The sequence below is a fragment of the Epinephelus moara genome, chromosome 6, assembly GCF_006386435.1.
Source record: "Epinephelus moara isolate mb chromosome 6, YSFRI_EMoa_1.0, whole genome shotgun sequence".
Taxonomy (NCBI): domain Eukaryota; kingdom Metazoa; phylum Chordata; class Actinopteri; order Perciformes; family Serranidae; genus Epinephelus; species Epinephelus moara.
In genome coordinates this window covers 13,993,699-14,016,401 of record NC_065511.1, presented here as the reverse complement: position 1 = coordinate 14,016,401, position 22,703 = coordinate 13,993,699, and the positions used below count along the sequence as shown (strand labels likewise).

The following is a 22,703-nucleotide window of genomic DNA, read 5'->3' as shown; positions in this document are numbered from 1 at the left end:
AATACAAAATATGCTCCGTGTTTTTTCATCTTGTCAATATTCAGAGACTGCTGGGCTCTTTGTAAAATTTCACACCGGCAGTGTGAGTAAAAGGGAAAAAAAAAAGAACATTTGCAAACTGCGAATCTGTGAAGCTTTTTCATCTAAACTTGGACGTGTTCAGTCACAGTGGCTGAGGTAAATTTAAAACAAACAAGGAAAACCAGATGAAACAGCGCCAACAGGTGCCATTTTGTGTGTCTTTATTGTGGACATGACATTACATCTTTTTGAAATGATGTACAAAAGTGTAACAGAACTGAGAATGGCTCAGACGAGGTAGAGCTTTCACATCGGCTTGCTGGCATGAAAACTACACAGTATAAAAACAAAAACAACCCAGAAAAAAAAAAAAATCAAATTAAACAAACGCTCCTGTCTGCCTCTGTCCTCTAATCCTTTTTGAAGTGATAATAAATACAGATATCAACCAAATACATTTGGAATAATAATGTCTTCTAAGGTAAATTAATCATGAAGTTCATAACAAATAAAAAAAGCAATACGGACACAAATAATACAACTTAAGAGGCATGATAAAAACCCAACCAAAGAGAAAAGAACAACACCTGCCAGCCCCTCTGGGAGGGCAGCCATGACTAGCTACTGAACAAATCCTACAGTTTAGCAAAGAGAAAGACTAAAAACACACTCTTACATCTTTATGAAAAAATAAGCACTGCTGCACCTAGCATTATCAAACTTTCAATGAGGAGACGTAGCTAAAAAGCTGTGCCACACAGCCGTCACAGAACAAATCATCTGTCATTTAAATCTATGGAATCATCCTATCAAAAAAAAAAAAAAAAAAAAAGCCTCTAAACCATAACTGACATTGAAGTGTGTTAGCTGGCACCATTAAAAAGACATTCTCAAAGAAACCTTAGCTAAAATCGGACAAAATGAGAACGGTTAAAGCAGTAACCTAGTCTAAGTGCACTAGTAATGCCATTTGGTTTCTACCGCTGTATATAAGGGTTTGGTAAGAGTGGATTACAGATATACAGTTTATATTACATACACTCACTCCTGCTTCATAGTTTTTCTAAGTCACACTTCGGAGTAGAAATTCATAACTGAGGAGTTAATCTTAAAGGGAATTCTGTACAACATTGGTATTAGTACTACACTACCTCGAAGGCTAGAGTATCCGTTTCAAGTATTTTCACTACCCACACCTTCAGTATACACATTTGTGTATTATTAGGCATATTCAAGCACACAACATTGTATGCATAACTCAACAACCCACTGGTGTAGCAACCATTTCGTCGTCATGGAAAAAACTACTGAGGTCTCAAAATAGATGGGAAGTACAGTACTCTGTATGCTCCGTAATCTTTAACTGGTTTGAATTTTGATTTGAATGCGTACAAAAATGTCTCTCCACTCCTGGTCTTTAATTCTGCTTTCAACAGCCATGCTTTTCTTCTTCTTTTCCCCAGCGTGTCAAGGCATGGTTTTTTTTTTAAGTTGTAGAGGCCATTGAGGGAGAGAAAACCAAGAGAGCATCTCCTCCTAGGAAAAACCAGTCCTCAGGCTTCATACCAGCCGATAAACTTAAAACAGGCTTTCATTGCAAAGGAGGTAGGCTAGTATACAAAGCATCTAGAGGGAGGCTGGAGTACACAGGAGTTAGTCAACCTCTTATACAGTACTGAGAGGTTTGAAAAGAATGCACATACACACACATAAATGTACACTCACGCACGCACGCACACACACACACACACACACACACACCTGTGTTAAGGCTGTGACGGCTGTACAATTCAATGGGCTTCAAAACATCTCTATCTCGTGGATTCATACCTGAACTCTCTGGAAGCCTGACCTCTTGACCTCTGGCTGTTCTTTCTATGACCTCGTCGCTCTTTCCTCCAAGAATGCAAATCTTTACATCACCATTTAAGAAATTAGACTGACTGATATGGGAGTTTGGCTTATTAGTCTGCTTGAACGCTTTGGTAACAAAATCAGCTCCATCTCTCTCTGTGGTTGTTTGCTCTGTCGGATGTGGAGGCTATATTACAGCCAACATGTTGAATTATACGTCACTTTTATCTGTTTAACAAACCTGCCAATTCTGAAGGAACAGTTTGGGATATTTTAGGAAACCAATATCACTCTCATGTTTGTCCACTAAATGTACATCAATCATTAGTTTAACACAAAGACAGCCAGTCAAATTGTTTAACTGGTATTTTTCAACATGGACCCTATTTTGCCGTGTTTTTGTGTCTGAGTAATGGGAACGAGAATTTTTGAATTGGTCCAGCATTGAGAGCGCTGCAGCCAGCAGTTGCCAAACCAATTGGTGTAATCATTTGGGGCAATTATGCACCATCAATGTACATCCAACAAAAGTGCTCAGATTTTCACAATAAGAGCCTGACAACATTATGGAAAGGATCCTGACAGAGGTCGTCCTTCTTGTTAAAGAGTAAAAAAATTTCTGTTCAACCATCAACAGCCTTGAAATTGCCATCGCCAAACTTACCAGACTCCATTTAAATGAACAGTAATTTTAAAATGCACAGAGCCAGCATCATTTCAAATCTAACTGGCTGAATTAAGGGCTTGTTTCAATCAGACCAGAGTTGGCCATCATTGGTACAGTGGAAAGAAGAACCAAGAGGGCTTTTGGGAGTTTTATTTTGCCTCTGTTACTTTAAATGTACTGTGTTGTACAATAATAGAATTGCTGCTTATTTAAATGGAGTCTGGTGGGTTTGGCGATGACATTTTCAGGGTTGTTCCTGGTTAAATAAAAAGGATCTTACCCTTTAACATAAAGGTCTACATCTGTAGGGATGCTTTCCAAAATGGTGTCAGACACTTCACAACAATCTGAGCCTGTTGTTGCGAAAACAGGCACTTTTACTGGACATATATTGATGGTGCACAATTGCCTATTAACGTTACATTGCAGCCTGTATTGCCGCTACAGCCTGCAAAAGTCTCACCAAGTACTGGACAAATTTCAAAAATTGCTGTTACAATTAGTCACTTAGACACAAAAACGTGAAAATATAGGGTTAACATTGAAAAATACCAGTTACCTGTTAATTTAAAAAGGCCTGAATGGGAAAACTGGTTTTAATAGGAAAAAAGGAATGGTTAGAAAAGTCACAAAAAATTAACCTAACTTTGGTGCTAAAGTACACTGTGCTGCTGCTTCTACCAGAGACATTGGGTAGGTTTTGGTGCAGCTGTGTGGGCCCTATTTGAAACAGGCCGAAAAGTCAGTTGCCCTTTAGCAATATGATGCATCTATGCTGGCTCGCATTTGCAGTACCATATTATCTTACGCAAATACACAGGTTGGAGTTTAATCTGTGCAAAGCAGAGCCAAGCAAGCGTCTTCCTGTCACTGTTTTGAAGTCAGTCTAACTCAAAGTCAGAAGTGTCGGAAACACTCCTTAATATGATGGAGTTATGGAGGGAAACTGCCTCCACTCAGTCCCTTCCTCTTAAATGGACAATAATTGAATGGCCATAAAAATGGTACGCTCATTTATATTGGCTATTAAAAATTGCACCCTCTTTTTAATGAGCACTAAAGCAGACACCCCCATTAGCGCTCTCTCTCTCTCTCTCTCTCCCTCTTTAATCCTACCTCTCTCCAACTCTCTCCCTCCTTCTAATCATCAGCTACACAGCCTCAGAGTGGTCACTGCACTCCTAACATTACACTCTGGAGTGGAGGGAAGTGAGTTTAACACACTTGTGTGTGCACGCGCGCACACACACACACACACACACACACACACACACACACACACACACACAGATGCAAGTCTTCATCTTGGTGAACCCAGAGGGAAACAAACTTGCGATGCGTCAATTGACTGTTGATGAATTGCAGAGCATCTTCTCTCTCGTCTCATCTCTGATGATTGGTGTCCTGAGGAATGCACAAACTCTTATACAATAAAGCTAAAAAAAAAAGAAAGGGGAGAGAGGAGGGGCGACTACAGCAGCCATGCAATGCCACAGTCCTTGATTAAAATGCTAGCAGTTGCATTCAAGTTCAGCTTTTTCCGCTTCTTTTCATTGAAAATGTAGCTTTTCTTGTAAAGCTGCACTAGGCAACTTCACGTGTTGGTACCTCTAAAACGCCAGCAAAAGGTAACTCTTTGAATTCTGAGGGCTTCTATATTCAGAAATCCTTTACGGTGATGTAAACTACACACAGCTGGTTCGTTCTTGCAAACCGATGAACTGATGAAGACCAACAGAAGCAAAAGATTGATCATTGTGTGTCTAGCATTCCTGCTGAGGAGAAACTTTATATTTCATTTCTTCTTTGTGGATAGCATTGCCCACTTGTGTGCACACCTGACACCTGAATTTCTAACAACAGATTCTCACCAGAAACTCTTTCAATCAGTAGAAAAGCCACTCCCCTCTGCTGCAGCCCCACGTTTTGATTTTAAAATTGCCTAGCACAGCTTTAACTATCTTCTTATTTTAAAAACAAAATAAAATAAAAACAACTACAAGAGCCTTCATCGTAGAAAATTCATCTAAGGTCATTAAAGGATGACGGGTGGAGAGGAGAGGCTCAGAAAGTTTATCATGAGTCTCAGGTCCTACGTCCAGTCCTCTGATGTTTAGGAATGGTGTTTTCAGGTTCCCTGACTAGTCTGGTCCCAAGTCCAGATCCTGGTCTATCAGACGGTCTACTGTTTTTGTGGGGTTGGTGGGTGTTTGGCAGCCAGCGCTCCTTGCTCCTCCTGGCTCAGCAACAAGCTCCTTGTGTCTGGGTACTGGCTGTTGTCAAAAGGCATATGGTGGACACTCTGGACGTGCGTCTTTAGGTTCCCTTTCTGAGAGGCTCGGTATGGGCAGAGCTGGCAGCAGAATGGCCTCTCCCCTGAGGAACACATACACAACACACAGATTCAGTTGAAAGGTCAGGTGGAGCCCGAGAAAGGACGTCATACATGGGATTGGAAAGGACAAGATTTTTAAATATACAGGGGATTTAACAAGAGACAACGATGTGAGCCACGGATGAGACTTGCTGCGGTGGAAAACAGAAATAAAAAAAGAGGGAGAAACAAGCAAAAACACAGACAAACACAAACCAAGACACATGATGGCATTCAACTAGAAATAGGAGAATATTATGCAGGTTGAGAGCAGCATTCACATTTCATTTTTTACACCTAATTTCACTTAAAAAGTTAACTTTGCCTCTCTATCCTGACCCAGATGGACAAACTCTTCCTCTCTCTTTCCTGCCATCTGGGGAAGAGCATCCAACGTCTGAAAAGTCCTACTTTTGTCTCTGTGTATTTCCCTCAATCACCCGAGCCACCCTTTGTCCCCCGCACACACCCTTAAAACACTCCGCACACACCCTTTAGACTCTCTTCTAATTAGACTGACCTACAATGGCACAGACACCTCTGCAAAAAAAAAATATATATATAAAAAACCTAATAAGAAAATAAGCAACACACACCTGAACAAAACAAATGAGATTGCCATTTAATTGCACCTAATTATCATTTTGATAAATGGAAGAGTATCAAAGCGGGAAAACAAATGACTCCCCGTGCCCCTCCCGCACCCTTCTCCCTGAAGAAGAAACAGGGAAATATAGCTGTTATCATACATCATCAGAAACACAACGGAGAGAAAGAAAGGGAGGGGGGGGGGTGGAGGTGGTGAAGGAAGAGAGAGATAAAAACAAAAAAAGGTATAATTAATCACACAAAAATCTGAGAAAAAAAAAAAAACAGCTGGAGAGACGGTGAAGGCGAAACGTGAGAAGAAAGCGAGAACCTCCACGACACCGTCCTGTGAGGAAACATCGCTGACGGGACCGGTGCACTACATTATAATAAAGGTTATCGTCACCGTAAAGCAGCGTCAACACTACATCTAATTGGACCCCTCCGCCGCGCCTGCTCCCATCATTCATAGCGTGCGGTAAATCTGAGTCCGTGTGGGTGGGTGTGTGTATGTGTGAGATGTGTGTGATTAATTAAGATGGAGGTGCAGCGTGTAGAACCCAGCTCTTCTTCGAATGTCAAAGCAGAACAGATTTACTCCTGTGTTCCTCCTCCGCCTCGACACTTGTCTCAATGACTGACTCTAAAAACTCTTTAAAGACATTAAAGAAGCTACAGGGAATGTGTTGCTATTTTTTAAGTTTGCACGTATGCTTTAAAGCCCATATAGGCTACACTTTTAATATTCCTAACAAAGGAACAACTAACACTCATTTTCATTACTGGTTAATCTCCCATTTATGTTCTCATTAAATTGATAAACTGTTAGAGTTTTTCTAAACTGGTTTTTATGAAGTTTGAACTGGTTAAAGGCTGAACAGCTGTTGTCTTATATCAATTTGTAACAAAAAAGAAATGAATATAATGTCCTCTAGAGCCAATCTACCTAGATTACCTTTGAAAAAGGTAACTGATTTCATTGTATATATTTTAAAGTGCAAAATTCAGTGCAGCCAAAGACAAAACCACACTTGAATAAAACAAAGAATAGGTGAAATCATCAAAATCTGCAAGAATCTGACTGCAGTACTGACAGTGTTTTAAAGGTCCAGTGTGTACGATATAGAGGGATTAAGTGGCATCTAGTGGTGAGGATTGAAAATTGCAACCAGCTGAAACTTCTCTCGGTTAGAGTTCCTTTTGTGTTCATTGCTCACAAGGTTTTTAACAGGAGCCGATTTACCTGCAGAGCTCTCTTCCTCTCCACAACAAACAGACCAGGGGTCTCATTTATGTGTAGGATTCATACTAAAAACTACAGACAAAAGCCAAAAATGGTGTGCGCCAAAAAATATTCGACAATTTCTACAATCAGACTTCCACTTCACCAGCTGCATCGCCAATTTCCCGTTTCGAAACTGTTCGTAAGCATGGGTCATGGTTTCTCTTATCAAATCAGTTTTTATATCAGAACTTTTGAGAGGGAAGTGGTGTACGCCTCTTTCAGGCCTTGTTATATGCGTACGCGATGTTTATAAATGAGACCCCAGGTGATTTAAACGGATAAAAACACTGCAAAAAGCATAAACACTTTGCAAATCAGTGTTTCTCCTACGATGTTTGCCATGTTGGAGACAGGCGGCTAGCCCAGCACCTGCTAATGTGTGCTCACCTTTGTTCTCCAATAACCTATAATTTTTTCTGATCTACACATTCAGAAGGTTTTAACAGGAAGCCGAATTATCCGCAGAGGTCTCCTCCTCTCGAGGACCAGTGGACCCAGTGACTTCAACCGGTAAAACCAATCAGTGTTTTTCCAACGTTCTTGTCACGGAGGTACTTCTAACTATGGTGGCACTTTAAATGGCCCTATATATTTCTTCTGATCTAGATGTTCAGGAGGTTTTTACAGGGAGCTAAATTCCCCGCAGAGGTGTCTTCCACAAACGGACCAGGTGATTTAAACTAGTAAAAACACTGAATAAAGCAGTTTCATGTGAAAAATCAGCATTTCTCCAAAGCTGTTTGGCCACTAGCCCAGCACCTGCTAATGTGTGCTCACCTTTTTCTCTGATAATTTAAGATCCTGATGTTCAGGAGGTTTTTAATGAGAGGTCTCTTCCTCTCCAACGAAGACTGACCTCAGATTTATACTAGTAGTAACACTGATTAGGCACTGGCAGTTTCACATAAAAAAAAAAAAATCAGTGTTTTTCTAGCGCTCTTGTCACAAAGGGGCTTCTAACTAAAAACACAAATGCCCCTCCCCCCCAGAGCCATTGTTTATTTTGTCCATTCTGGGCTACTGTAGACAGGTGGACGAGGACCCGCTCCCTGAAGATATAAATGGCTCAATCTAAGGTAATATAAAGTTCTTATTTCCAGGTTATAATACAGAAAAGAAAACACACTTAGTGTATTTTATTCAATTCTTGCAAATATATCCCCCTAAATCCTACACACTGGACCTTTAAAACAAAGAAGTGCAATTATTATTGTATTGAGTGAAACTTACAAGCATCTGGCAGCCTTTTCCACAATTATTTAAAAAACCTCTACCCCTTCAGGTGTAATTAAAACCAAAATGATTTTTTTTCAATGAGACAACTGTGATATGTACACTGGATACACACGCTGGTGTCAGGTGTGATCCAGCAGCATGTGAGAATGCCAGGTGTTAATGCCAGGTGCAGAGGGTGCCACATGTGACTGCTACACATGAAAAAAACAAAACACTGACAAAAGGATGGGAGGGTTGTGGGACTGACACAGATACACATGCGGAGGTGAGACAATAACAATGCAAAAAACATGCAGAAGCAATGGGGGAGCCCAGTGGTTAGCCATCGTGCCACATACTTGTTTGGGAGCTTCAGAAGCGGTGGTGTGAGCGTCAGTACCTCTGTGGAGTCCGTTAAAATCAAACCCAACTGTGGGGGGAGAAGGAGGATGGAAGGGGGAGGAAAAGGAGGAGGAGGAGGGGGAGGAGGAGGAGGAAGGGGAGGAGGGCATTCGGTTAAAAGCTCTACCAGATCCACACAAGCAATTTTTCCCCCCTTCCACCACCACCACCCGCGCACTGTAGCGTTTGCCACCAGCACCCTTGCTAATAGAGGGGACCTGGCAGTGATGATGATGGTGATGATGGTGGTGATGATGGTGATGGAACCTGGTGGAGGCAAGTCAGTGATTTAATATGACGCATGTTAATAGAGGCCTCAGGGTGGCTGGCCTTTTCTGCGTGTGCACGTCCATGCTGAAGACAACCGTCGGTGACAACATTAATTACAGCCTCGGCGAGTGTTTACAGACCCTATGCATGGGCGTGTGTGTTAATGCAGTGTGTGTGTTTACAACAGGGCTTGGGGGAAAGCTGAGCGCTGCATCACTTACCATTTGGCCTCTGTCACTTAGAATCACTGGCTGTGCCACATATCATTCACACTCTCTATAAAGAAGCTACTTATCTCACTGTCTGCTGTGATCACTGCCGGCCCGGCTGATGGACATGACAGGACAGGAGAAGGAAGAGGAGGAGGAGGAGGAGGAGGAGGAGGAGGAGGACGAGGAGGAGGACGAGGACGAGGAGGAAGTGGGAAATTGAAAGGGAGGACAGCAGACAAACCAGAGAGGTAGGGGAGATGAGAAAAGGTGAGGAGGAAACAAGAGAGGACAAGGAGAGAAAAAGAAGGGAGGAGAGACTGTAGATGGGGAGAGGAAATGAGAGGAAATGAGGAAGAGGACAGGAGAAAAGGTGGAAGGGAAAAGGAAAGGAGAGATGAAAGGAAACAACAGAGAAAATGGGTGAGAAAGAGGGGAGGAGACACTACTGGTGGGAAGAGGAGAGGAAATGAGGAGAGAGGAGAAAATGTGAAATAAGACAAGAGAGGAAATCAGAACAGGAGAGCAGAATAACTGAAAGAGAAATGAGAAGAAACGGCAAGAGGAGAAAAGAAAAGAAAAAAATAGATGAGAGGAAACAAGAGAGGAAATGGGGAGGAAGACAGAAGGAAAGGTGAGACAAGAACAAATGAGAGAGGGGGTAGAAAGAGGGCAGGAGAGACTGCAGGTGGGGAGAGGAAACGAGGAGAGGAGAAAAGGTGAGATGAGACAAGAAAGGGAAATAAGAACAGGAGAGGAGAGGAAAAGGAAGAGGAGAAAAGAAAAGTCAGATGAGAGGAAACAAGAAAGGAAATAGGGAAGAGAACAGGAGAGGAAATGAGAGGGAAGGAAAGGGAAGAAGAGGAAAGGTGAGATGAGAGGAAACAAGACAGGAAATGGAAGAAAGAGGGGAGAAGAGTCTATAGGTGGGGAGAGGAGAGGAAACAAGAGTAGAGGAGATTAAATAAGATGAGAGGAGAGGAAATAAGAACAGGAGAGCAGAATAACTGAAAAGAAATGAGAGGAAAGGAAGAGGAGAAAAGAAAAAGTCAGATGGGAGGAAACAAGGGAGGAAATGAGGAAGAGGATGGGAGAAAAGGTGAGATGACAGGAAACAAGAGAGCAAAGGAAGGAGGAGAGGAGAAAAGGTGAAATGAGAGGAAACAAGACAGGAAATTTAAAAAGGAAAAAAGGAAAGGAAATGGAACAAAAGGAGAGAGAAAGGGAAGGAGGGGAGAGGGGAGGAAAGTACACTAAGGAAAAGTAACGAGGAAAAGGAGAAAGTGTAGGAAAAGGCAGGATGTCTAAATCAAGCAGTTTAGTGAATGGCATCGGGACGCATGCAAATGGATTCATAAGGCTGGCGTGGACAAATGCTGTTCTGCTTCATTAGAATGCGCAATTCCATCTCTCTAATTGACATGTGATTAATAATGTATACAATTTGTCACAGGTCAGTATCCGGAGCAAATCATGTTTCACTTTAAAAAATAGAGACAGCTGCCCAGCCCAGGGCGGGGAAGGACTCACAGACTGGCTGTCACACTCAACTGAACAAAAAGATCTGTTTTGATTTATTTTGGAGAAAGCAGGAACGTAGCGATGAAATATTGTCCAGAATGTGAATCCCCATGCATATATTCTCTATATCTCATGTGAGCGTTTCTGGGTGAATAAATGGCTGCGAGGGGGATGATGTGTGTGCACAGGTGGCACGGGAATGAGTGACTGTTGAAGGAGTGGCCAAAAAAGTGGGAACATCCAGTAATACATGAATAACAAGTAGCTAATGGGGTTTTCTTACGCACAGCTTGCTAAGATGTCATTGTTGTTTCCTTTTTGTTTGCTGAGGTTGTTTGTCTGTGTCTGTCACACCTTCACCTTTAAATAATTCTTTTTGTGACTGATGCTTTTGCAACTTGATTACCAACCATTTTTCACCCAAAACCCCTTTAATTACTGCTCGAGTCCTAGAGTCCAAGGAAATCAAGGGCCCTATTTGATAGCACCAAAAATATACTTGACGTGATCACCTAGATGCTTCATTATATCTTCTCACTTTAAGATAATTGCTTGATGAACCATGAATTGCTTGATTTTGAACATGATGTGTTTTAAAAGTTACTTCTGTAGGAACGTGTCATGTAACTGACCCCAAACCGAAGTAACACTGTTGTACATTTACTAAGTAGTAATGACATAATTGTTCATGGAAAGCCAATATAATATGTGAGACATGATTTATTTTCTTATTTGGTGTAATACCACAGCTTCATCCTCATGTTCATATTTTGGGCGCATTCACACCAGGATAGTCTGGGGGGGCCTCGGTTCGATTGGGCGGCGAATGGCGAAAAAATTTCACACCTTCATTTGGTTCGGTTCACTTTCACACTGCACTTTTTAAAGTGGACCAAACCACCTGGACAACGTCACACTTGCCCTTTTTAGATAGTAATTGTGCAAATTTGCAGGAAAGCCCAATCAGTCTTCTTTCAGCATTGGCAGTATAAAAACAAAATCGGGGAGTGTGGCAAAATGTCACCTACCTACTTTTGTTTATACAGAATGCTCCTTCTTTGGGGCAATGGGGGGCGTGAGCAAGTAACAAAACGTGTAGCTCAGCGTGTGACGTAACCAGTGACGTAGGTGGGAGGCCACGGCTGGTCAGTCCTTCGGTGATTCTCTCATAAGTCGGCACGTTCTTCATCGTTCCAGTCATTTGATGATTAATGGCCTCGTCGTTTGCGAGGACAAGGAGGGTGCACAATTCTTTGTCTCCCCAGTTGCTCATCTTTACACTGTCTGTCAGGTTTGCGTTTCCCTCTTGCTATTAGCTGCTTGCTAATTCCTGCTATCAGCTGTTTCCTGTTTATCCACCGCCAGTGCGTCGCAACAGCTCCTCCCACAAGTCATCAACAGCCCCAGCCTCGGTCTGTTTAAACTAAAAGGGTTCCGCCAATATGACTACCCTACGAGACGGAAAATTGGGCACCTCGGATCAACTTGCCAATCCGGCTCTGTGTGTCTAAACACTCGCAGCTTCCCGGCAAAATGGCCCAACATTCGCGAAAAATCTGGCAGTGTAAAAGGGGCTTCAGTTACAACAACTGCTCGTTTGGGGGCAGTATTGCCCAAAAAGACCACTGACCAGGAAGAAAAGAAGCATGAGGAAGAAGAAAACCCAGCTCATCGATTGGCCAGGACCGAAAACGGAAACCCATCCCCTTCAGCAAGCTTGGTCACCACAAAAACAATGGAGCAACACCAAATGTACACCGTCTTGGGCCCACGAGACATTTTCCAACTTTTTCTTTTTTTTACCTGTGCTTCTCCCACTTCGCGTTGTTGGCTTTGTTTTTTTTTCTGCCAAAATGCACTAAGCTCTACGTCACTTACTCTCTTTAGTTTACTTCATCTCTTTGGTTCAATGGATAGTCCGTTTGCATTTCCCACTGTAAGTGAACTGCACCACTGTTCACTTGCAAGTGAACCGAGACCCCCAGTTTTCAAGCGGACCAGGGTTTGCTCGTTTCGTCCGCACCAGAGTTCGAATGAACGTTCACACCACTCCAAACTAACGGAACTATCCGTGGAAGTGGACCAGGGTTCGTTTAAAGCGGACCAAATAGCGCCAGTGTGAATGCGTCCTTTGTCACCTTAATCATATGTGAAAGCTCAGTTTGTGGGTTGCCACTCAAATACTTTGCTTCATATTTGGGTTTTAATAAGGTCAGAAGGAAAGGAAAGAACTTTTTATGCGAAAACGCTTAACTTACTATCATTATTATCATTTTTACAGATACAGCAGTGGAGACTAAGATCCCAACAATTTTAACAAAACACAGTGGTTAAAAGTTGTGATTTAATTTACTTAAAAACATGTCTTAGTGAGATGTTTCCATTGTTTTGTCGAGCCACTGGAATCATGCACATATGCAATCTGTGTTCCTTTGAGTGTGTTTGTGTGTCACTGTCTTGTGGCTGTATTTACCTGTATGGGATCTCATATGAGTACGCAGGTGGCTGGGCTGACTGAAACTCTTCCCGCACTCATGACAGAAATATTGTCCCTGCCGCATCAGAGACCGCAGCATCCCTGATCACACACACACACACACAGAGGAAAGAAAAAACACATGGTTAAACAACGTACTGAAGAGCAAATCTTAGAAGAGTTCAAACATGGGTTCAATATAACAGTGGCTAAAACATCAAGATACTATATCCTCCTGAGACCCTGCGTGCACTCATCACATGTCACCGTTGCCGGAAATATTCAGCACAATCCTCAGCAGAAATACCGAGTTAGCAGGAGTTTGCTGCACAATGGCAGAGAAAATGCAGCCAAAAGTATCACTTCCAGCGTTATTTGTAACGGCTCGCCCCACTAAACAGGCTGAGAAACAAAAGTTAGAGGCAGAAAAGGCTGCGACGAAAAAGGCTTTGGATAAAGTGAGAGGACAAACCAGACATCAACAGCAGTCCAGCTTTTGAACGGTGGAGACAACTGAGGGAGCTTAAGGGCCTGAAAAGTGATGCAGAGGTTGCTGTCTTTCTGTTGGACAGGTAATTATTTGTTTGCTTTGGGGGGATTTGTTATTTTACTTGGCTCTCCTCTGCTCTGCTGCTGACTACTACTGCAGGATGCACGTTCAGGCATGTCTGGGCTCGTGGCTTTGGACGGAGCACTGACGGGAGGGGGAGCAGGGGTTGGAGCTTAGAGGAGGTGCCGCTTTCAAATCTTGCTAGCTCTCCAACATTACCAACTATAGCTTTAACTCATACCTGCTGTCCTCGTTCTTGGACGCTTTTTTGTGCCATCTAGTGGTAGTAAGAGCACAATACACTAATCCAAGTTAAAACAAGACAGCAGCCACCTCTGCCAAGTCAGTCTGCAACTGATCCTGACACAAAAGTGGACAAGGTCCAAAACCTGATCACATTTTATAGTTGAAACTTTATTTATGATTAATAATGTTTGTAGTTTGATATGGCAACAAATCTGACCAATTTTAGCAGCAGTAACAAGCAAAGACACCGTTACTTAGGAAGTACTTGTTTGAAGACATTGGGACTTTAGTATCGTCTCGTTTCAGGAGATTGGGACTTTATTATCGTTGACAATGTTTCGTTTTTTATACTTATCAGGTCCTACTGATATCAAATACCTCAGAGAAATTGAAAATGCATACCAAACAAAAGTTCAGGTCTCAGGAGGATATAAATCAAACATAGGCTATTGATGGTCTGTAAGTAGGTACAGCCGTGTTAAGATAGTTCTAGAAGTTATTCAATTTAAGTCAACGTTTTTTTAAGATGGCTAAACAGTTACATGGCCTGTGTCAGAAATTCCTCTCTTTTTACTATATTACACGAAATATAATATCCACCATTTTGTTAGAGTTTCAGAATTCTAAGAGGGAATATCATGCACAATACAGTTCCCTGAAAAATCCCCACAATGGAATAAAAAAAAGCAGTGCTCATTAAGGTATACACTGCTTTCTGCAAACAATACCACCATGACATTTGTTGCATTTTATAGATGCTAAAATTACTGTTATACTTTCAGTGATGACACAAAATGATAAAGATTCATAACTATCCATAATCTAGATTTACTGCTCACAGTAGAGTAAATCACTGTGTCTATTCTTAGACCACAGGTGAGGTAAAGCAATGTTTCAATATTAATCCATCCGCAAATTTCAAAGTGTGTCTTTTCTTGCTACACCTATTCATATCTCAGCAGATATTGTACTACAACAGGTTTTTTGTGCTGTTGGCAGGTGCGATTTCTGAAAAATGCATCATTCTTGAAGGAAGGCAATTTCAAAACATAAGCCCTTTTTGGCACAGGTGTCACAAATGGAACCCTAATTTTATATACCAAAAGGTAATTTTTAAAACATTATAAGGGGAAACAAGTTACATGTTAACATTTAAAGGCCAGTGTGTGCTTTAAATTCCCGCGTACAATTTCACATCGAGAGTGGTGGAAAAGGTGGACATCAGCCTGAGTTTATTCAAAAAGCAGAAGACATTTCCATGTGTTTGCAGAGATTGAATGATGACATAAAGGTCAGTAATGGGCAGAAAGTGAGTGGGTGTACATAAGCACAGAGCCACGGCTACAGCGGTGGAGGTAGGTAGCGTCAGTAGTGGACTCGCGCAGGCATCATTAGTATGTCTAATGTGTCATTATGAGCGGCTAGCTCCAGGGGCTGGACTGCAGCTGTCACACAGCATCATCTCAGAGGCTGACAGCCAGACACACACAGCACACACACACACCGCATAAATTACAGGCAATTAAAACGCCCCGGCTGTGATGTGCCCGCTCCGTTGCCCGTGTGTCACATGTCAGGTGTGTGTGTCTGTATGTGTGTGTGCTTCAAGAGTTGTATATATGTGTGTTTGGTCCAAGGGAGGAATGTGAGGCATAGGCTGTGGTGCACACACACACACACACACACACACACACACACACACACACACACACACACACACACACACACACACCATGACACAACAACACTCCCATTACATGCACAAGTCAGATTAACATGTTAATGGCCTTAAATGTTGAAAGAAACTTGTTGAATTTTGATATATTTAAATCTCATAAATCCTGTCATGTGACATGACACGAGTAAATGAGAAATCAGGACTGTTTTTTCTGTGTGTCTCTTAGTGGAGGAGAGGAAAAGATTACATCATTGTAAGTGACTCAACTTTTTTTCTCTGTAAGAATTTACGCAAAACTTATAATTTATTTAAGCTTGTTGTTCAAACAACTGAAATTATGCAAACTGAAGTAATATATAATTCAGTATTATTACAACACTTCAGTAAAGTTATTCCACCTGAGATGAACTCATTGACCTTTACATATTTTTTTTTAATTGAAACCCCCTATATAATACATATAATACATTTCTTAACGAGAGCAAATTTCTGTTAATTGCAGGTAACAAAATTCAGTTTAAGAATTTAAAAAATATTTTTAATAAAGCTACATCAATACATCAGCAGGCCCATAGATCAGCCAATATTAGCTCACTGAAAAAATATTATGGATATATATGTCAGCCGAGAAGAAAGAAATGCCAAACTCGGGTTGAGGGAATTTAGAAGAAGTTTTGCCATCACATAGTTTGTCCACTAGAGAGCACTTATGGCCTGTGTCCACATAACATTTTCTTTTAAGAGCCAGCATCTTTTTTCAATTGTTCTCAATAACAAGAGAGTATATCCATTATGTAACCACGTGCGGCCAAAGAAAAAGCGCTGCGCCCAGCAAGTTTTTACTGAGTACTCCAGCTTTTTTTGTACGGATGCTCCAAGCACTTCTAGTTCTAGTGTCATTACTGCCGCTACTGTCTATCCCCAACTGTATAATATGACAGTCAGAAACTATCACAACAGACAGACAAGCCTATTTGTGTGAGTAGATGGGCCAGACACACATTAATGTCGCTTGCGAGTTTTGTGCTTTTATCATCATGCGCATCGTAAGCTTGTTGTTAACTGTGTAGTCAACACTGTAGTAATGTAGCATCGTTAGGTTAGCTACCTAGCTAATGTTAATATCAAGATGTTGTTGTCATAGAATCAAAACCTCAACCTTTTTTTCAAATCAAAGGGATCAGTATCGAGACTGCAAGACTGGACGTTAATAAAAAGTTGGTTAAAAAAATTTTTTTCCCCCAGATATCAATACTAGTATCGGCTGGGCATTCGTTTTTAAACATTTTCAGTCCAATTTGAAAACAAAAAAAAAACCCTGACAGTTCCTTACTCAATATAGTTAATGGGAGTTCTGAAACTATATGGAGCCAATATACTAAAAATGCCACTTGGAAATTGATTGTTAATGAAAATGAAGCCTGAATGTGTTTGTTGAAGCAGGCAGAATGCAGAGAGTGGCTCAAAGAGTGGCCATTCAGCATAAAGAAACCTGTTGATATAGGGTGAGGAAAACTGGAATGACTGTATTTAAGACAGTAGGAGGACCTGTCAGTCATGTCATAATCATGTTTTCTGGTGTGCATATAAATGTGGTCAGAGCAGCCACAGGGACAGCAGCAAGATATATAAAGAAGATTTAAGATTTAGAGATGGTTAGATCCATTTCACGACACTGTGACTACCACACACACACACATTCATGCACACAAACACATACACATGCACTCCTGTGACCTCTCCTGCTGACAGATAACAGGCCTGGGGGTTTGGAGGTGCTTTCGTTGATGGGGGGGGCTAACTGCACATACACCCCAAGCATAAGGGCTGGCATACACCTGGGCAGTGCCCAATAGTGGTGTGTAAGTTGGTGTTTGTGCGTGTAGAAAGTGGTGGGGGGTGTGTGTGTGTTAGAGCAGCAGGACAAGGAGGACAGCGAGGCGGAGGAGGTGACAGAGAGTGTCTCTGGCAGCCCGACTGCTGGCCTCTAGATACTCTACTTCTACTGTGGGCCGCCAGCCCTTCTCACTGATGCACTAATGAAAGACAAGACAGAGCTGGACGAAAAACACAAGCAGACACACACACTCATACACATGTTACAGAGAGAAACAGGAGAAAGACTCAGTTGCTCAAAAAAGGTCACTTTATAGCATGTGACTCAAAGGGCTAAGGCGGATCGTGACGATATGAGCCTGGACGGGTGACAGCGATGTCATGCGTCTGCTTTGGGGCTGTTGTCTTTGACCCCTGGCTCCATACAGCCCCACTTGACCTTAGAGACACAGCTGAAAATGGGCAAATAATACGCGTGTTCGGTAATGACCATTTCCAAAGCAGCTGGTGGGGTAATTATTCTGTCTCATCTCTCTCTTTGCCTCTTATTTTCCCTCTCTCTCTGTTTTGCCTCCCTCCATTCGCATCTGTGCGAGTCTCTCGTCAGGCAGAGCCGTGACCTAAACAGTTTGTGACAGCTTTCTGGGAGAGTGGAGCTGGAGACTAGGCATGCCTCGCAGACCTGAGAGCAGCAAAGGTTCTCTGACGTCTCTCACATAAAAGCACACACACACACACACACACACCCACACACACACACACACACAATCCTTTTGCATCTAAAAACCCAAGCACATATGGACACATACGCACAGACACACATGCTGCCCCAGATTCGGCCTTTAATCATATCTCCCAAACATGCAAGCACACGTGTGCGCCTGTTTAATGGATCTCCTCTTTATTATTCAAAATCTTGTCAGAATGGAGCAGTGTATGTGTCTGTCACTCACTTCCTGCCAGATGGCGAGTTAGTGTGAGAGAGTGAGTCAGCGTGTGTTAGAGAGGATAAATATGTAAACCTAACTGAATATGGTTCATACGTTGAGTGTGGATCTGTGTGGATCTGGGTGTCGTTTCCTGGTTTAGCCTGTCAAGTTTAGGCAATTCTACTCGTGACAGCTAAAGACAAGTCACTGGGTAACATTTCTCTTTGACTACTGACATTTGGCATTTTCTCCAAAGCAAAGATCCTCTGGGCATTTTGTATGTGAGCTGATGATGAGGGATTGCACAGGACTTTCTCCTAGAGAACATATTCTGATTGGTGGTATTACAAAGACTCAAAAAAACATTATTTAGCATTGTGTTGCTGCAAATTTTACCAAATACATTTGTCAACAAGTCAACAAATTGAACAAAAATTGAAATTGCTCCCTACCTGTGGGATCCAGCAGTGCATTGGCCGCACCCCAGCGGTGGTAGAGGGCAGCCAGTTCATGGGGGTTGTAGTTTTTGAGGAAGCTGAGGATGTCAGTTGGCATCTCAGGTGTCTCTGCAATTTGCTCCTGCTTCACATCTCCACGAGTTTCTGATGGCAAAGAGGAAGAGGAGGAGGAGGAAGAATTCAGCAGAGTGCCTCCATGTGCCTGGGAGGCTCCGTAGTTGTGTCCTGCCGTGGAGCTGTGGGTGATGGTGCTGGGCCTCGTAGCGTTGGCCCGGTTCTGGCTATGGGAGTTGGGAAGTGGCTGATGAGGGGAGCCCCTAGCCCGGCTGTACTCTGCGAGGCCATGTTTGCTGGACAGCATGAAGCCAAGGCCCTCTTGAGGCATTAAGTAGCGGTCAGACACACGGGATGCAGTCGCAGAGCTGGGGCTTGGGACTGAGGAGCGTGAGAGGGCAGCAGTGCTCTTCTCCAAAGAGCTGGAGGAAGATGATGAGCCTCCCCGAGGATACATGTCCACTTTGGGTCTGAAGCGAGACTGATGACTCTGGTCCTCCATGTGTCTGACACTGCTGCTGCTGCTGCTGCTGCTGCTGCTGTTGCTGCTGCTGCTTGGCCGGACGGGGACTCTTGCAGCTTGGTTGCCTGAGGTGGATGAGGAGCCCCTGGAGAATGAAGAGGAGGGGGTAGAGGATGATGATGATAATGATGATGATGATGGCATGGCTGCCTGACTGGCTGGCCTGCTCTTCTTTAGAACCTCACTGGAGTAGGTTGGGGGCCGGGTACGTTGGGCACGCATCAGCGGAGGCAGCGGTGGACACTCCTTTCCTTCCAGAACTGGCGGGGGACCAGTGCGTCTCTTAAAGGATAGTAAGCTGTCTCTGGAGCCCTTGGAGTTGTTTTTCAGGGCCCACTTAGGAGCCAGATTGGAGCTACTGCTGTTGATGCGGTGAGCCACAGTCTGGTGCATCCAGAGTACCTCAGGGTAGCGAGTGGAGTGGGAGCAGAAAGAGCACTTGTGGCTAGGGAGGCTCTTCCTGTCTTGGGTTAGAGAGATTATGCCCCTGCAGCCCTCAGCCCTCACACATAGATCCACAGGGGTCAAACTGGGATTGAGCTGGGAGGATCGAGCTGAAAGGTAAACTGGAGGGGATGCAGAGTTGTTCAACCCCTGGAGAAGCGCTTTCTTCAGCTTGGGATATGCACTTGGGGTGCCTCTGTCCGAGCTGGAGCTCGGGCTGGGTATTGGGCTGGGTCTGTCTCCGGGGGCAGCCGGGTGTTGGACACGAACATGAGTCAAGTAGGCCTGCAAATGTGTGGTGACAAAGTCACAGAGGCTGCAGATGTAAGGCTTCTCATCTGTAGAGAAAAGGAATGACAACATAAAGGTCAATAACTGCTAAGTAAACCTTTAGGATTACACTACCAGCTGAGCTCACTCCTACAGCTCACTGTGCCAGATTCATTATGTTCTATCCAGATGTAGTTCTGCTGAGCAGCCACCAGGCTGCAGTACTGGCCAGCATTCCCATTTATCTTTATTCAGTTCACATGTGAACATATCACATGTAAATAAAAACTGAAATAAAATTATTACTTCAACTATTACAAGGACAATGACCATATCAACATAAACATAAACAATGCACAATTATATTAAATCATTTCAATATTGTTTCAAGGATTTGATATTTGTTTAACAACAGACAGTGAGAATGTATAAAGATAAGCACTTTCATTAAGGTTATCATGTTCAGATATTAAAATGCCTCAGAGAAGTGTTGATTCATCTCTACGGTAATGGTTGGAATGTATTATGGTCTATGGTGTGTGAAACAATGACACCATGATATCAAACAGTGTAATAGAGTTGAATAAACATATTTTGACAAATTTAACAAACTGAATATTATATGGGTTGCATAATCTCAAACGATGGTTCATTCACTGTGATGCTCCTGTGCTGTAATTCCATAATATTGCACATTTACTGTATTGAGTCAATATCACTGACTCTTGAAGTGTAACTCTATGAATTCCCCACAAGATGGCGTCTGTGACCCATCTTTCTTTACAAGTGAATTTAAATGTTGTGTCAGGAGAACTTTGGATCTCCCAGTGTTCAGTTTCAGGAATTCAGAGAATTAAAGATATAAATAAAAATAAGGATTATGGAGTAGAAGTATTTGTATTGCCAGTGGATGTAAATTATTATTATTGTTACACAGTAATTTACAGAAAACATGGAAATTGTTGGAACACAGAGGTTTTGAACATGAACTGTAAAACTAGACAGCACCTGGGTCACAGATGCATGATATCACCTTACACCCACATACATGCAAACTATTCCACAGATCAGATTCTGTAAGTAGCACGTTATATTACTCCCCACCGCACCTCCCCTTTTTCACAATAACACCAGTAACCTGCCATCTGTTTTTCATTTGGCTTCCTGTTGGCAACACTGGCCAACACACACAGCTCAGACTCTGCCAAGGTGAAGCCCCGGGGCTGGGTAGTCTAGTAGGGAGGGTGGTTAGACTGATGTGTCCTGTTTATCAGGCTGATATTGGTCTTTCATTAATTAATTATTGACCAGTCAGAGTCAGAGGATTCAAAGTAAGCGACTGAATATCCTGATTATACATGGTTTTATACCCAAAATATTCTTAGTGCCCTTCCAAAGGAAGCATCAGTCTATAATCTCTAACTACTCAGAGCTGACGATCATGTCAGTATGTGCTTGTACACTGTCACTCCTCATTTGCATTCCAAAAAAGTACCTAAATGGCTGAAAGGGACATCAGAGTATTTGCGACTAAAGCGTCCTCTGAGTGTCTCTTTCCCCACTGCCTGCATCCCTCTCCATCGGGAGGTGACTCTATAAATAACCAATCCCTCAGACATCGGGCAGCCTGGCTGGCTCAATGGTAAGAGGAGTGGATGTGTGACAGTGGAAGTGTCACAGGAGGTAACCTTAGAGATTAGGGAAGAGTCAGAGGGGACACAAGGGGGAAAGGTACCGAGAAAGACGATGGATAGACGGACAGAAGACTTTAGATCCTGACAAGAATAGTCTTTTGGTAAATGCTGAGTTCTTATACATTTTAGATATACGCCTATTATCATATGATTGGCTTTGTCACAAATGTTAACAGAATTAATCAAATAATAGCAAAGAATCATGCCTCTTGATGTTGCAGGTTTTGTGTCTGTTATATACATTTCTGTATATTGTGCTAGAAAGATCCTGTATCCCACATACAATTTCTGAAAGCAGACACCAGGATGCCGGTGGGCTGGGAGAGAGTGAACACTGTACAGCACATTTATTACTATAAAGGAAGTTAACCACGCCTGTAACTGCTAGAACACAGGACTGTTATTGTGTTTCATAACTAATCAGTTGTTATACAATAAACAACCTCAGTAAATACAAAAAGGAAACATGGAGACAGATTTCCATGGTGAAGACATGAAAAGGAGAGCAAAAGACATATTCACACACAGATAAGGGGGGTGAGGGGAGTTTCCTGAGACAGGAAGACCTGAAATAGCACACAGCTCGATCAGGCCTGAAGAAATGTTGCTGCTATTTTTGAATGTCTGTACTAACAGGGAGGAATGGAAGCAATCACTACAATTCTTTACCATCCACTATCCTAACCTGTACAAACAGAGTCTCCAGTGAGGTTGAAAGTTAAAAGACAAAGACCAGAGAGCTCTGACAAGCTGTGTACACAGGAGTCCTTCGTTTAACATGATTATGGGTGTTTTGCCCTTGCATGGGTGGGTTTTCTTTTTTTGCTCGGCAGTGTTTATTGGTTGTGGAGGTGAAAAAAATGATAGGCATTCCAAAAATGCCATCTCCTCGGCTGACATGCCACTGAAAGGCACAAAGTTTCACTTAACTGTTAGCTTTATTGCTCTGTGATACAAAATAATTACACTGTTGTAAACAGAACTTTCAGTGGCAGTTAAAGTTTATTGACCATATTTGATAGTATTTGTGTGCAGCACTCTATAAAAGAGCTAAATTCAGATGTCATTTTGACTTTTAGCCACACGGTGGCTCCAGTTCCCTCTCCATAGAGGCTGATGAGCTGAGGAGCTGCACCTAC

General features: G+C 42.6%; 1 protein-coding gene across 3 annotated transcripts in view; it reads right to left on the bottom strand.

The window, feature by feature from the left end:
* Nucleotides 1-225: 225 nt before the first annotated feature.
* Nucleotides 226-22,703, bottom strand: part of LOC126391644 (zinc finger protein 516-like) — a 56,784-nt gene continuing 34,306 nt past the window's right edge. For 2 of the 3 annotated variants that reach the window (XM_050046535.1, XM_050046534.1), the window contains exons 3-5: nucleotides 18,574-19,938; nucleotides 12,880-12,984; nucleotides 226-4,918 (exon numbers count right to left, since the gene is read on the bottom strand). In XM_050046535.1, coding sequence (XP_049902492.1) covers nucleotides 4,725-4,918; nucleotides 12,880-12,984; nucleotides 18,574-19,938 — 1,664 coding nt within the window. In that variant the 3' untranslated portion in view covers nucleotides 226-4,724. Of the gene's footprint in view, nucleotides 4,919-8,363; nucleotides 8,435-12,879; nucleotides 12,985-18,573; nucleotides 19,939-22,703 lie in introns of all 3 variants that reach the window. The other variant, XM_050046536.1, reaches the window with a different exon arrangement.